This window comes from Lissotriton vulgaris, chromosome 5 (genome assembly GCF_964263255.1).
Source record: "Lissotriton vulgaris chromosome 5, aLisVul1.2, whole genome shotgun sequence".
In the NCBI taxonomy this organism is placed as follows: Eukaryota; Metazoa; Chordata; class Amphibia; order Caudata; family Salamandridae; genus Lissotriton; species Lissotriton vulgaris.
In genome coordinates this window covers 1011578734-1011594598 of record NC_141693.1, presented here as the reverse complement: position 1 = coordinate 1011594598, position 15865 = coordinate 1011578734, and the positions used below count along the sequence as shown (strand labels likewise).

At 50.0% G+C, this 15865-nt stretch overlaps 1 protein-coding gene across 1 annotated transcript in view; it reads left to right on the top strand.

Moving 5' to 3' along the window:
- Positions 1–15865, top strand: part of LOC147711908 (M-phase inducer phosphatase 1-B-like) — a 227697-nt gene that overhangs the window by 27027 nt on the left and 184805 nt on the right. Inside the window, exon 2 of the mRNA XM_086920255.1 lies at positions 10165–10268. Coding sequence (XP_086776381.1) covers positions 10165–10268 — 104 coding nt within the window. The remainder of the gene's footprint in view (positions 1–10164; positions 10269–15865) is intronic.

The following is a 15865-nucleotide window of genomic DNA, read 5'->3' as shown; positions in this document are numbered from 1 at the left end:
CTCCTCCCCCGATCACCCCAGAGGAAGACGCCCTCAGTACTAATCCCCCAGAGCAAACCCAAGAAGGGCCCACTCCGCTCCAAGATCTTCCAGAACTGGCTCAGTGGCGTCAAGAGGGTGGACCCACCCAGGAACAATTCCGGCAGGAGCAGAAGACCTGTCCCTCCCTCGAGGGACTCCGACAGCAAGCACTCGCCCAGAGTGCGGGAGACACCGCAGGGGCCCACTGGATCTATTGGGACAATGACCTACTATACAGCGAGCAAAGAATTGCCGAATTTGGGGCCAGTCGAGTGCTAGTGGTGCCCCTCCGCTTCAGAGACTTCCTTTTGAACTTGGCACACGATGTCCCCCTGGCTGGGCACTTGGGGCAAGACAAAACGTATAACCGCCTGGTAACCCACTTTTACTGGCCCAAAATGCGAAATGACGTCTCCAACCACTGCCGGGCCTGCCCCACCTGCCAGGCCAGCGGGAAGAGCGGCCGAAAAATCAAAGCACCCTTGCAACCATTTCCCGTCGTAACCACCCCGTTCGAACGGGTGGGGATAGACATTGTGGGGCCCCTGGACCCCCGAACAGCACAAGGGCATCGATTCATCCTGGTCCTGGTGGACCACGCCACCCGCTATCCCGAGGCCATTCCTCTTCAGGCTGTAACAGCACCAGTGGTAGGCCGAGCCCTCATGGGGATCTTCTCCCGAGTAGGATTCCCCCGGGAAGTCGTCAGCGACAGAGGCACGAACTTTATCTCCAAATATATGAAATCCCTCTGGCAGCAGTGCGGGGTTACGTACCGGTTCACGACCCCCTATCACCCGCAAGGAAACGGACTGGTCGAACGGTTTAACCGCACTCTCAAGGGGATGATCATGGGTCTGGAGGAACCCCTACGTCGCCAGTGGGACGTGCTGCTTCCGTGCCTCCTCTTCGCCTACCGAGAAGTCCCCCAGAAATCCCTCGGTTTCAGCCCCTTCGAGCTCCTGTACAGACACCCTGTCCGGGGGCCTCTCAGCCTGGTTAAAGAAGAATGGGAAATGGCCTCCCAGAAGACCCCTCCGGACGTGTATAAGTACCTCCTGACCCTCCGCAACCAGACCCGGCGATTCAGGGAACTCGCCAAAGCCAATCTCGAGGCCAGTCAGGAGGACATGAAGAAATGGTACGATCAGCATGCCTCCTCCATTGAGTTCGAGCCTGGTCAGCAAGTATGGGTAATGTCTCCCATCGAGCCTTGTGCCTTGCAGGACAAATGGACAGGACCCTTCAAGGTGGTCGAGCGCAAGGGCCCTGTCACCTATTTAATCGACATGGAGTCCCCCCGGAACCCCCTCCGGGTCCTTCACGCCAACAGACTCAAACCACACTTCGTACGCTCGGAGCTCAGCCTACTGATGGCCACAGACAGTGGGGCAGAGGAAGACTCCGAACCCCCCCCCTGACCTACTGAGGACCCGTGAGAAAGATGGCTCGGTGGACGGGGTCCGACTCTCCGATGCCGTGACCCCGGAGCAACGCCAAGACTGTCGGACCCTCCTGCTGCAATTTGCAAACCTGTTCTCCCTCACCCCCGGGGTCACCCCCTGGTGCCTTCACGACGTGGACACTGGGGACAGTCCCCCTATCCGGCACCGGGCGTACCGAGTACCAGATCGGGTGCGCGCCTGCATCCAAGACGAAGTCTCCAAAATGCTCACACTCGGAGTCATCGAGCCATCCGACAGCCCCTGGGCCAGCCCAGTCGTACTGGTCCCCAAAGCTGCTGCCCCGGGCACCACCCCCGAGCTCCGATTCTGCGTCGACTATCGGGGCCTGAACGCTGTCGCCCGAACCGACGCTCATCCCATTCCCCGAGCAGATGAACTGGTTGACCGCATGGGGGCTGCCCGCTACCTGAGCATCTTCGACCTGACAGCGGGCTACTGGCAGATCGGCCTCACCCCCAGAGCCGAAGAACGATCCGCCTTCTCTACCCCGGATGGTCACTACCATTTCAGAGTGATGCCATTCGGCATGAAAAACGCCCCCGCCACTTTCCAACGACTTGTGAACCAGGTACTGGCGGGCCTCTAAGAATTCAGTGCCGCCTACCTGGACGATATCGCTGTGTTCAGCCGCCACTGGACAGACCACCTCCACCACCTCCGAGAAGTCCTGCACGCCCTCCAACAGGCCGGCCTCACCATCAAGGCCAGCAAGTGCCAAATTGGCCAGGGGTCCGTGACCTCCCTCGGGCACCAAGTGGGGAGCGGTCTGGTGGCCCCTCTCCAGCTCAAGATCGCTGCCATCCAGTCCTGGCAGCCACCCGTCACCCAAACCGAGGTCCGAGCCTTCTTGGGGCTCACCGGATACTACAGACAGTTTGTGAAGGACTATGGCAGCATTGTGGGGCCCCTCACGGAACTCACATCCAAGAAACACCCCAAAACCGTCAACTGGACCCCGGACTGTCAAGCGGCCTTCGAGAAACTGAAGGCCGCCATGTGCACCGCCCCTGTGCTCCAGGCCCCCGACTACAGCCGAGAGTTCATCGTCCAGACGGATGCCTCAGACCATGGCATTGGGGCAGTCCTCTCCCAACTAAACACCGAGGGAGTCGACCAGCCAGTGGCCTTCATCAGCCGACGCCTGCTGGCCCGAGAGCAGCGCTGGAGCACCATCGAACGGGAGGCCTTTGCAGTGGTGTGGGCCCTCAAGAAGCTCCGGCCCTACCTCTTCGGTACCCACTTCCGGGTACAAACAGATCATCGACCCCTGCAATGGTTGATGCAGATGCGGGGGGAGAATCCCAAACTATTGCGATGGTCCATCTCCCTGCAGGGGATGGACTTCACTGTGGAGCATTGTCCAGGCCAGGACCACGCCAACGCGGACGGCCTGTCACGCTTTTTCCGCCTCGACGAGGAGAGTCCCCAAGAGGATGGGTGACTCTCCCCGCCTTCAGCTGGGGGGGACGCATGTTGGACAGGCCTCGTGAAGGGCTCGCTCCCTCCCCGCATGACAGAGCCTGGACACCGGCTCTCCCGGTGCCACCAGAAGAACAACCCCGACGACCCACAGAAGCAACCCGCAACCCGTACCCTATGGGACGCCCGCTCCCGGACATCTCTGTATCACTGGCCCGGGCCACCACCAGCACCATTGCCCGGCCCAGCAGCCATCTTGGACACTGCACCACGAGGCCGCGTGGCCTCAGCTCGACCCTAACCCTGGGCCTGGCCAGGCCCCGACATCCTGGCACCACCATCCACCCAGGAGGTGAACGGACCACTTGGCAGGTCAATGGGAGAGAGGAGTGTCGATGGTTCTCCCCCGCCAGGTGCCGATCGCCCCCAGCCTCCCCGGGCGCTGGCTCCACCCCCCTGCTGGGTGTCTGGACTCCCTCATCCCGGACCTCCCGACCTCCAAGAGCGAGGGTCCGGACATCAAAGGAGACGGTAGACCATATTAAACACTTATGCACCTTACCCTCACTCCTATCAGAAACCCCAGATGCCCCTACACCTGCCGAGTCCAGCTTACCAGAGCAACTAGAAAAATTAAAGAAGAAACAGGTCAGGCTTCAACTGATGATATTAATGTTAACCGATTATCTTAAATCAGGAGTAATCCCACTTGGACTACAAGTACGTAATATACCGGGTATCTTTACAGATAATCCGAAATATATATCAAATTTCAGTCACATCGGAACTACATGTTCAAGACAGTGGTTGGCACTCGGTATCGATATTGCCACAGAAACATTAAAAACACTTGAGACAGAAATTGCTGATCTGCTCAAACAAATTAATGATTCCGACCCCACAGCTGAATGTAAAAAATTACTAGAACAAGTGGACAAAACAATAGCTGATTATTATCGCATTGAACAGAACAAAAAGTCCAACAAAATCAAAAAGGATATTAAAAACTATAGCGCTGAAACCACTTACCCATATCTAAATAAAGACTTCTACACCAACAGACCCTACTTCAATCCTCAGAACAGACCCTGGGGACGTTTTAACAAACGACAAAATATAGTAGGCTTTTCAGACACCTCTGAAGACTCATCTGACAACTCAGATCCAGGTGAGGGAGGAAGCAACCGTGGTCGAGGACGTGGGGGACAACAAGGGAATTTTTTACCCAGAGGCCAGCCAGGTACTCCACTGAGAGGGAGGGCCAAGAAACCCAGGAAATGGTTCAACGCCCCAGGGGAGCGGAGGACCCGCAACAACTTTTACCAGTGGTGATACCCACAACACAAAGCTTGACTGAAACACTACCCATTTTTAACCTATCGAATCACATTTTACAACATTCTGAGTTGGAACTCCTGAAGAAAGGTCTTTCTTTTGTCCCCACGGTGCGTCCTAACTTTATGGAGCTACAGACAGAGCTGCTCCGTTTTTTCAGATTGGTTCGACTGAAAGCATTCTTTCAATTACATCCTGCACCCGAACAAAATCGCAATACTCCTTTTTGCCCCCCCTCTACTTTTCTACCAACGTCAAATATGGTTCCGCCAGAAATAATTACATTTGAGAAACTTATTCTCAAAGAACTTGAGTTTCTTGAAAAGAAGAGATTGTTTATTCCGTACAATATCCCCAAAAGTGAAAAGGAAGCAATAGACTCACTCAAATCTAACACTGAGTTAATTATCAAAAGTGCGGATAAGGGCGGTGGCATCGTCTTGCAGAATATTGATAACTATAAAAATGAAATCATACGCCAGTTGAATAACAGGGAACACTATTTAAGACTCGGCCGCAACCCTACGGCTGAAATCCAAACTTTGATTAAGGGGATTACCACAGACGCTAGAGACGAGGGCTTTCTCAGTAAAAAGGAATATACATTTCTGAATGTTAAATGTCCCCGCCTCCCCGTCATTTACACCCTCCCCAAGGTTCACAAAAGTATTGAGAACCCGCCCGGACGACCGATAGTATCGTCCTGTGGCTCTATTTTAGAGCCATTGGGGTCCTACGTGGATTTTTTTATCAAGGACTTTGTGCCTGACACATGCTGTTACGTCCGTGACAGCATGCAAATGATTAACCTTGTTGAACATCAGCCTTATGACCCCAGTTCCCAGACATTGTGTACACTTGACGTAGAGTCGCTTTACACTAATATTCCCCAGGGAGCGGCTCTACGTGTGGTTGAGAAGACACTGGACTCTAGACCAAGACCTCATAGAGTACCCACACTGTTCATATTGCAGTTACTTGAACTGTGCTTGACGAAAAATTACTTTATCTTTGATGGTACCTTTTACCAGCAGATAAAAGGCACCGCCATGGGAGCAATTTTTGCTCCTCACCTGGCGGTGTTGTACATGGATGCTCTTGAGACCGGCACCATCCTAGCTGATACTAACCCATTCATAGCCAGCATAGGCTTGTGGCGCAGATACATAGATGATATTTTCCTAATATGGAATTCAGAGAGCGACAGTTTGAACTCTTTTTTACACTGGCTAAACAATAACTGTGACAATCTACAGTTTACTCTAACACATCATAAGTCAGAAATACCATTCCTGGATCTCATGATCTATCATGAGTCAGGTGAACTTCTTACTCGCCTCTACAGGAAACCCACTGAGCGCAACACGCTTCTCAGGTATGACAGTAACCACCCCAAGGCCCTCAAGGACTCACTTCCCTACTCGCAGTTTCTGCGGATAAGACGGAATTGCTCCTCAAAAATTGATTATTTTAGAGAGGCTAATATCCTGTGCTCTAAACTTAAGGCAAGAGGATATCCTAACAGAATAGTAAGGAATGCCTCGAAGCGGGCATGGTATTGTCCCAGGGAAGTCCTGCTCCAACCTAAAACTAGGCCCAGTTCGGAGAGAATAGCCTGTGTTACGACTTTCTCGCCTATCTCCAATAAAATCCGCAAAACAATTTTAAGGCATTGGCCAACTCTAAATTCGGGCCAACTAACCTTTGACAAACCCTTGTTTGCATTTAAAAAGAGCAGGAATGTTAAAGACCATCTGGTCCGAGCGGCCCTACCAGCACCACCACCCATGAACACAATTGAATCAAACTGGGGCTTGCCCCCACTAAGAGGTCATGCGAAATGTGGGCAATGTATTGTATGTGATATGACACTGGAGGGGCGCACGTTTAATCACAATAATATCACTATCGACATGAGGGATTTCACAAACTGTAACAGTCACAATGTGATCTATGCAATTCTTTGTCCTTGCCCCTTGATGTACGTGGGCCAGACGACACAAAAAGTGAAAACAAGAATAAGCCAACATCGTAGCCGCATAAGATGTGGAACCCCCAACGCACCCCTGGTCGAACATTTTGCCCACTTGAACCATACAGCAGATGATCTCCGCTGGACCGTTCTGAAGGCCATTAAACTACCCCAGAGAGGTGGCAACCTGCAACAGATATTGAACCGTGAGGAACTGAAATCGATTATCCAGTTCAATACAATTCAAAAAGGACTCAATCGCAGCGAGGACTGGACCACACTGCTCTGATTGTACCCGGACTATGTAATGGCAACAGCCCTCCCCATCAAACAACATTAGACTGTACACTATTACAAGCTGGAGATTGCAATTAATCTGGACCCATAAGCTGACTCTGGGTATATGGAAACGCATATGTGTACCCTTAAATGCAGAGTGAAAAGGGCTGCAACTTTAATACCTGTGAACTTATTTTAATAATTCAATAACTTTATAACTTTTGTCACCAATTTTGAATGTCACTTTATCTTCACTACTGTGTTTATTTTCGTGCACTCCCTCACTTTGATAGGGTTAGCGCCCACCGTTATCCATTCCAAAATGGCCCCTGCCTTTACAATCCACTGTGACGCTCGTTTCAGCAGGCACGTGACCGGCGAGATTGTATTCAGTCCGCCGGCGCCCCGTAGCCGCTGCTCGGCATGTTAAAAAGCCATGCCTTTACAACAGATTCCGTTTGTCTTTTTAGCGTCCACAACGCCATATTATTGGTAATATTCGTGCATGGCCACTGTTGCCTACACGTATCCGGCGCTATCCCAGCAGTCCCTTGGTGAGACGTGCCTCCACTGTGAATCGGTGAGTGTTCCTTCCGTTTAATTTTCACAGTCCGCCCCTCGGCATGTTAAAAAGCCATGCCCTGACAACAGATTCTGTTTGTCATTTTAGCGTCCATAACGCCAGATTAGTGGTAATTTTCGTGCATGGCCACTGTTGCCTACACGCTCTAAACTACTCCCCGAATACACCAACAGCGGAGTAAGGTAGGACCTTCATTTTTTCCTCTATTTTCCCCACTGGAGGTGGGTTACCATGCTTTCCCCACCTAGCCTATTAATTTTTCCTCATTTTCATTTGTTGCCTCTAGAGCTGCCATTTCATGCAGTCACAAAACGGATCCTGAAACCCTTTCATTATAATAAGCGTTTCGTGTCTGGACCCCCATAAAAGACCTCCCTGGAATAAAATCTACATGGTAGGTTTACATGTACCCAGTTTTCACCGTTTGCAATTCCTTTCAGATTTGCAAACATAAATCTGACCCCATTCTGATCCCATTTTCTAGTACCTACGCTGAATCCTGAAGAGAAGGATCATCCCCCTCAATCCTTTCTGAGGTCCCTGACCTCGGTACATTGAGGTATGAGTAATCCCTTCCTTATTTAATAACCCTTAGGGTACTTTTAGGTCCACAATCCATAGTCACTAAGCCTGGCACCACCACTCACATTGGAAATCACTTCCTTAGCAGACTTAGCGCCTTCACGACACAGTTCCTTGACGTAGCCTTCCACGCATGGCACCGCGAATCCGAATATTGTGCTAATTCTTGCTGTTATCATGTGTTTCCATTAGGGCACAAACACTATGCACTTGGTCACGCACTGGTAAATCGTTACAAAGTTGGTATATATGTACAAAATTCTCTTAAGTCATTGAAAAATCTTTGTTTTCTTCTTTGTCTCCTGAACAGGCTTTTTTCATTCAGGCATACTTTATCAAATAGTCCTGATGATGATCCCACTTATCTAGTTGAGCGTTAGGGATCGAAACGTCGACACTAATGAGTGTGGTTACACTAATAATATTAGTAAATGTGATTGTGTATACCTCACTCCAGGCGATACTGTTATTGCTATTTTCTGATCTGTTCACAGTACCCTGTCTTAGCTCTCCTCCTTTGCCTGATAAAAACACCCCTTTCACCCTTTCTTTATTCTTCTTTTCTCTTTATATGTACGGCACAGGCTTGTGTCAAACCATTTTGTGTATATTCTAAGATTGGACATTATCTCCATAAAATAAACTCCTTTCCCGGCTGGGTTTGGAAATCTTAAATCATATAGTTTTCCATTGTGTCTCTATATTGTATTGTTTTGATTTGTAAATTAGCTAAGCACCTTTGTCTCTGATAACTTAGTTATACCCATGGTACTTAGCTATCCGTTGGGTCCCCCTTGTATCATAAAAAGACCTATAACTGGGGCAGCTCCAGAGCAGGAAGGCAGTTGTATCCTGGAGTCGAGAGACACCTAGAAGAACTCATCCTTGACGGACTGCTTTGTGAACCATCGTCCTGCCTGCTGGCGCTGCCGCGGCATTCTGCAACCTTCCTCCTCGTCGGGACCTGCTGGCGCTGCCGCGGCCCTCTGCAACCTACATCGTCTCCGGGACCTGCTGGCGCTGCCGCGGCCCTCTGCAACCTACATCGTCCTCGGGACCTGCTGGCGCTGCCGCGGCCCTTTGCAACCTACATCATCGTCGGGACCTGCTGGCGCTGCCGCGGCCCTCCTCAAGTGAGACTTGCCATCCGAGCCTGCTGGCGCTGCCGCGGCCCGACCTTCCAGAATTCCGAGCTCGAGGATTGTGAGCTATCCAGCAGACCACCTCAAATACCAGAAAGGTATCAAGACTGTCCCGCTACCCCCTTTCCCTTCCAGAGACTAGAATCGAGAGGACCCTCGTGTCCCGATCTCCCTGTACCGTGATATTTTGCTTCGAGAACTGCATATAAAAAGCCTTAACCTTATCCCTGTGTGGTGTCCATCTGTGGGGGGGGAAGTTACTTGTCTGTCCGATCGCTGGAGATGGCCCTCACCGGAGGCCTCTCCCCTTGTCCTCGGCCGACCCTCCAGGTCCCCGTCTAACAATGAAGGATGTGTAAGTCTGAGGCAGCGCCAAAAACTAACACCATGCAAAAGCAGGCGTTACATTGATGAAACAATACTTTTATTTCTCCTCGTTTTTCCGTTTTCTATGTGTGCTGCATTTTTCACACACATAAAAAGAGCAAAACACATTAAGGATTGTTTTTGTGCAGTAAGGTGACTCTTCATGCAAAAAAATAATCATTTCAATCATTCAATAAAAGCGATTTGCTATTTCAATGTGTGCTGCAATCTGCAGCACACATAAAAGTAGCAATTTGCCATTATCGATTGCTTATGTGCAGGAAGGGACACCTTCATGCACATAAACCATTATCCCTGCAACGCAGGGAGCTTTGCACTATGGCGCAGGGGTGTCTATGTTGTTGCTAGGCAGCTATTTTTAGTGCCAACGCATGGGAAAACACAAGGGTGCACCATATTCTTGTAAATACATGGTATTCCTGGGTTTTGGAAATGGCGCAGCACGGCGCTGCAAAATTTGCAGTTGTGCTGTACCATTTCCTTGTACATATGCCCCCCAGTTAAGTAGTCATGTCACCGAAAGTGTTAAAAATATTGCTTGTATTCGAATAATTTGCTGATTAATTAGCATTTCCTTGCTGCATAATTTGCCACTTCTTGCTTCACAATTTAGCACACTCTTTTATTCTTATAAGGTGTAAAGTTCAACGAAGAGACAGAATGATGCATATTCTTAAGAGGTTGCATTAAAAAGTAGTCAAATGCTGCAGAGTCTAATAAAACAAGTGGCAGGAATGTATGAGGGATGCGATTTAGATAAAGATTACAGGTGAAGAAATCATACTGTAGTCGAAAACCTCTCTGAGCACAGTGGTCATTATTTTGTTTGTTATGCGTTTATTTTTGAAGGGACCATAACACGCTCTTCAAGGTATTGCATGCTGTTCAGCACCTTCAGTGCAGAGGTTCCAGGTTGGCTACGGACAGGTTTTCCGTTTAAAGATATCATTCTTAGCAAGTAAATGCCTCTTCTTTCAGAGTGACTCCAAGGAGACGCCTGAAGATGTCGCCCGACTCCTTGACTCCAAGCCCCAACGACTCGACCTGGAAGCCTGCTGCCGCGGAGACGCCATCTCTGACAGGTCAGGACATGCTCGTCTCTAAGCCACAGGGCGCGAGGGCCGGCGCGTGGCGTCAGCTCGCTTTATAGCGACATCTGCAGCTGCGAGGGCGGTCCCGGCCGGGTGCCAAGTAGGCAATGCATTTAAGTGTTCCTGTGTTGGTTTGATAAGGCAGAGGGTCGGTGCGTTGATATCCATCTAAATTAACGGCTAGAGCTGGCGACTGTGGAAACGAGGAAGCAAGCTTGAGTTTCGGCAATGGCCCAACATCCTGTAATTCTGGGTAAATCACTTAATCTCCACCAGCCCAAAAAAAAAAAAAAACAAGAAGGATTGTGTAATGTAAATAGTGCTCATCTAAAGCGCTCCAATACCTTTGGGTTAAGTTCGTGCTATATAAAAGCGCCAAAAAATAAATACATGTATTAAAAAATAAACAATAGATTCTGTGGTGTCTTACCTCTACTAAAGTGCGAGTACACACCTGTATTAGTTTGAAGTCTAACAAATCAACAAGTCATCCTCTGTATATACTCTTTTTCAGCTGTTACAAAAATATTGAACTCATAATGCATAATAATGTGAAATAGTTCACTGGAATATGGGAATCAGTGTTTCAGAGCAAAAAACCTAGGAATACCATCGAGTGCACAGCTGCCGAACCTGGAGGTCACAGAATAATATTCTGAGGTCTATAAAATGAGTAGCAGCTACTTATTCCCACAGGCTTACTATGTTCGATGGCAAGTGTCTATTTGGAGAGATGAATTAAACAACAAGTTGATGGATGGAATGATCAAATTAATCTCAGTCACTGGCAATCAATCTGGGCCTCAATCCATCGTACCTTGCCCACTTCGACACCGCAGTTTAGACTCAGCCATATGCAAATCAGTCTAGACACTACTCCTCTATGAAAAGAGTCCAGCGCGAACTGCAAGGCCAGGTCCTTCCTGAACTGAAACAAAAGCAACCGAGGACGGTGTTTGCCCTTGTTAGGGCTCTTCAGCCAGGTATAGCTTGGTTCCAGTGGCACAGTCAGCCCGGGACCCACGTCTGGGCATACCAGGCGCACTCAGGCCAGCAATGAAAAAAATTTAAAGGCAATGGATGGAAAGCTCGAATTACTCTCAGCCACTGGCAATCACTCTGGCCGCATCCCAATCCATCCTCCTTTGCCCACCAAGCCACCTCAGTTTATTCCCAGCCATATACAAATCAACCTTGACCCTGTTCCTCATAGGCACAGTCCAGCCCGAACAGTCACGCCAGGTCCTCCCTGAACAACCTAGGACTGGTTTTGCCCTGGTTAGGGCTCTTCAGCCAAGTATAGCTTTGCTCCAGTGACACAGTGAGCCCACCCACGGGACCTATGTCTGGGCATACCCGGCACCCTTAGTGTGGCAAATGAAAAAACAACAAGGTGATGGATGGAATGCTTAAATTAATCTTAGCCACTGGCAATCACTCTGGGCCCCATCCCAATCCATCATCCCTAGCCCACCATGCCACCTCTGTTTAGACCCAGCCATGTACAAATCAGTCTTGACCCTGCTCCTCATGGGAGCAGTCCAGCTCTAACTTCCAGGCCAGGTCCTCCCTGAACTGGAACACAAGCAACCTACGACTGGTTTCGCCCTAGTTAACTCTTCAGCCAGGTATAGCATGGTTCCAGTGGCACAGTGAGCCCAGAGCCCAGGTCTGAGCATGGAGCAGTCATGGCCGATTTGCATATGGCTGGGTCCAAGCTGAGGTGACATGGTGTGCAAAATAATGATGACTGAGATGCGGCCTGAATAATTACTAGTGGCTGAGTTTAATTTAAGCATTCCGTTCATCACTTTTTTGTATACTTTATTGTTCGGAGAGATGGTCACACGGGCATACAATTGAGCAAATACTACCAAACTGCCCAGGTGAGATAAATAACAGATTGCATAATGAACCAGATCTGAACCTTAATAATACCATCTGCTCCCTGTGGCCAGTATTGTGGAATAAGTATGGTTCTGTAGATAGAGTCATCTGCAGCTTTATATAACGATGTATAGTAGATTTGCTTATTTCAATATTTTCCCTTTCAAGATGCCTTATAAGAAAAAAGGTATTCTTTACCAGGGTTTTGTCCTGCTTATGGATAGCTGCAGGGTTATCGAAAAGAGCAGTACTTCCCAAATTAGTCAAAGATTGAGAGACATACGACAACCATGGGATGGCAAGCCCCTTTTCACACCGCAGGCAATCCTTAATGACCGCATGGCTAAAAGTGGCACAATGGTTTGTCCAAATGGACATCCACAGCATTAAATGCGCCATTTTGAGAACAACCTCGATACGGTGATGTCCCAGCTCTTCATGACATATGTGATGAGAGCTACTAGAGGATATGAAGAGTAAACCTTGAAAAAAATCGATTTTACTCAAATTGCAGAGATGAAACGTTTACAAATCCCCAAATCCCAGCCCCATCAATAGCGATCAAGAGACACTAATGGCCTGATTTCCAAAGGGCCTCCACACTTGTGGCAGAGGCCTTGCAGTCATGGGGAAGTGTCCGCATTCGAGTCATAATCTCTGCAATGAGAATTCTCATTGCAGATATTCCGCCCCGATTGAGGAGATTCCCCCACGACTGCAGAGCCTCTGCCACAAGTGCGGAGGCCCTTTGTGAATCAGGCCCATAGTCTTATATATGTTAAGGAGAGGCAGAAGAGTTTTACTATTAATTGAGGGAATCAATTTAAAAAGGGGCCCAACAAATTGAATTCATTTTTGACGCCTTATTGTGGTAAAATGCCGTCGCTGGGTTGCATCGAAAAGTTTGCCTAAATATGGAAAGCTATCCACACTCTGGAACCTGTTATTTTTTTATCAAATTTATTTTTGTTTTCATTTTCATATAGGTACAACATTGCAGCAATCGGACAGTCATAGCCCCAGATGTGTCTGTAGCCCCATGGTCCGCGATTAGCATCTGGAGGCCGATCTCTGGAGCAGAATGCCATGAGTCTAGGCGAGAGGGCGTGAGTCCTGCCCGGTAACAGACTGTCTCTAAAAGCTCTCGTACCCAACCTCCCAACTAGACCCTCCCTAACCCCAACTACCCCTTCCCTGGAACCGCCCCCCTCCCTCCCTCCCCCCTACCCGGTGTGTTCCGCTGTGTAGGTGTGTGGCATACGAGTGGACCCTCATCTGACCTTTCGTGTCTTGTCCTCCGGTGGTCTATGGAACTCATCAACCAGTCTAAGGACTTTGAGGTACTTTGGGCAGGTAAGCTCACGGAATTCGTGTGACAACAGAGAGATTAAAGGTGCCCATGTTTCCCTAAAGGTGTCGGAAGTCTGTGTTAGGGACGCTTGTATCCGCTCCATCCCCATTATGTACCATAGTCTGTGGAGCCACCCTACGTTTGTGGGTTTCCTCGGGGTGCCCCAGAGTGAAAGAATGTGTTGTGTCGCCGCCCCTAGTGCTAGCCCCATTTGGCGCCCCCTAATGGACTTAAGTGGAAAGGTGAGTTTGTTGGGCAGGCCTAGGATTGCGTATGTGGGGAAGCGAGGAATCTCCGTTTCGAAACAGCTATCTACGTCCCGAAGGACCTCCACCCAGTATTCCTGCACCGTCGGGCATTCCCAGAGCAGATGAAGCATTGTCCCTATGTGTCCGCAGCCCCTCCAGCACAGGGGGTCCCGGCGAGGATTGTTTTTGTGTAGCCTCTCTGGCGTTAGGTGCCAGTAGTAAGCCACCTTAACCGCTGCTTCTCGGCTGGCTAGGTTACGAGCTGTATGGTGTGCCCGGTAGTAGATGTCCTGCCATTCCTTGTGCGAGAGTGCGCGACCCAACTCTCGCTCCCACCGCTGCTGTCCCGCAGATTTAGCCGTTGGCAGGGGGGGTCAATATCTTATACAGTTCTGTAATCGCCCGTTTATCTGAGGATTTGGCGAGGAGCCACTTCTCGTATGGTTTAAGAGTGCGGCCTACGTGTGGTATGACATCCTTATTAGTAAGCCAGTGCCGCAGCTGGAAATATTGAAAGTTTTGTGGTTTGTCAACGGCGTACCCGTCTTGTATAGCCTTCAGTGCCATAAAGCCTTGCGGGTCAAATAGGTGACCAGCTGAGTTGCACTCTGTCTGTCTCCATTGCGGGAAGGAGCCAGTGACCATTGCCGGCGGGAACGCTGGATTGTCAAATAGCGGCGTCATTGGCGAGGGAAAGGATGTGAGGTCCCTTGCTACCGCCACCGCATCCCAGACCTGTAGAAGTGTCCTGGTGATGGGTGATTTTTTAATGTATGCTGGTCTATCTGTTCGTGCCAGAAATGGGATCTTCCAGAGCGGCATCCCAGCCATGGCCCTGTCCTGGAATAGCCAGCGCTTCTCTGACATCGGCCTGGACCACTCCAGGAGATATCGCATCTGTGTTGCTTGAAAGTACCGCCGTAGGTCAGGGACCCCTAGCCCCCCTTCAGCGGGGACCCGCGTGATCAGGTCACGTTGCATCCTAGGGCATTTACCAGCCCATATATAATACTGTATCGTATCTTGCAACTTCTTGATCATGCCTATCGGAGGAGTGACTGGAATGGTTTGAAACAGGTAGAGCACTTTTGGCAGCAGGGACATTTTGACCGCAGCTACCCGACCAAGCCACGAGAGCGGTTGCTGTTTCCATCTGCGAATATCCTCTTGGATGTGCGTGAGAAGTTTGGTATAGTTCAGCTCCACTGTTTGAGCCGTTGTGGGCGTTAGCTCGATCCCCAGGTATGGCAGTGCGGTTTGTGTGGACAGTCCTCTCAGTTTTAACGAGCCTCTGTTGGCCTGGTGGGTGCTGCACCCCAGGGGGAGGATTACCGATTTACCAACATTCATTTTAAAGCCCAACACCTTCCCGAATCGTTCCATTTCCTCCAGGAACGCTGGAATCGAGACTCTGGGGTTGTCCACGGCGACCAGGATGTCATCTGCATATAGGCTTATCGTGTGTTCCTCACCCTCGAACTTAATGCCCGTGATGGCCTGGTTGTCCCGCACGCGTTGGGCGAAAGGTTCTATATAGAGGGTGAACAGCAGGGGTGAGAGCGGGCAGCCCTGCCCCGTGCCTCGGCGTATGGCGAACGGCTTGGAGCTCGTTCCGTTCACTTTAATCGTCGCCTGAGGAGATGTGTAGCAGCTCGCCACCCAAGCTCTAAACCTTTCGCCTGCTCCAAATCTTGCCAGCGTTTGGTCGAGGTATATCCAATCAACCCGGTCGAACGCTTTTTCGGCGTCGACTGACAGAAGGGCCGCATCTGTGGCATTGTAGTGTGCCTTATCGATCACGTGTAGCAGGCGCTTGGTGTTGTCTGCGCTTTGGCGGGAGGGAATAAAGCCCGACTGGTCCGGCTCAATTATACCCGGGAGACATGGGCCCAACCTCGCGGCTAGGATCCCCGTGAAAAGTTGTAAGTCTAGGTTGAGGAGGGAGATTGGCCTGTATGCCGTGCATTGAGTTTTGTCCTTGCCTGGCTTCGGTAGGACAATAATGTCGGCCTCCAGCATCTCTGGAGGGATCGATCCTGGCCCCTGAAAAGAATTGAACAGCTTCGTTAGTACTGGGGCCAGGAGGGGGCAGAATGATTTAT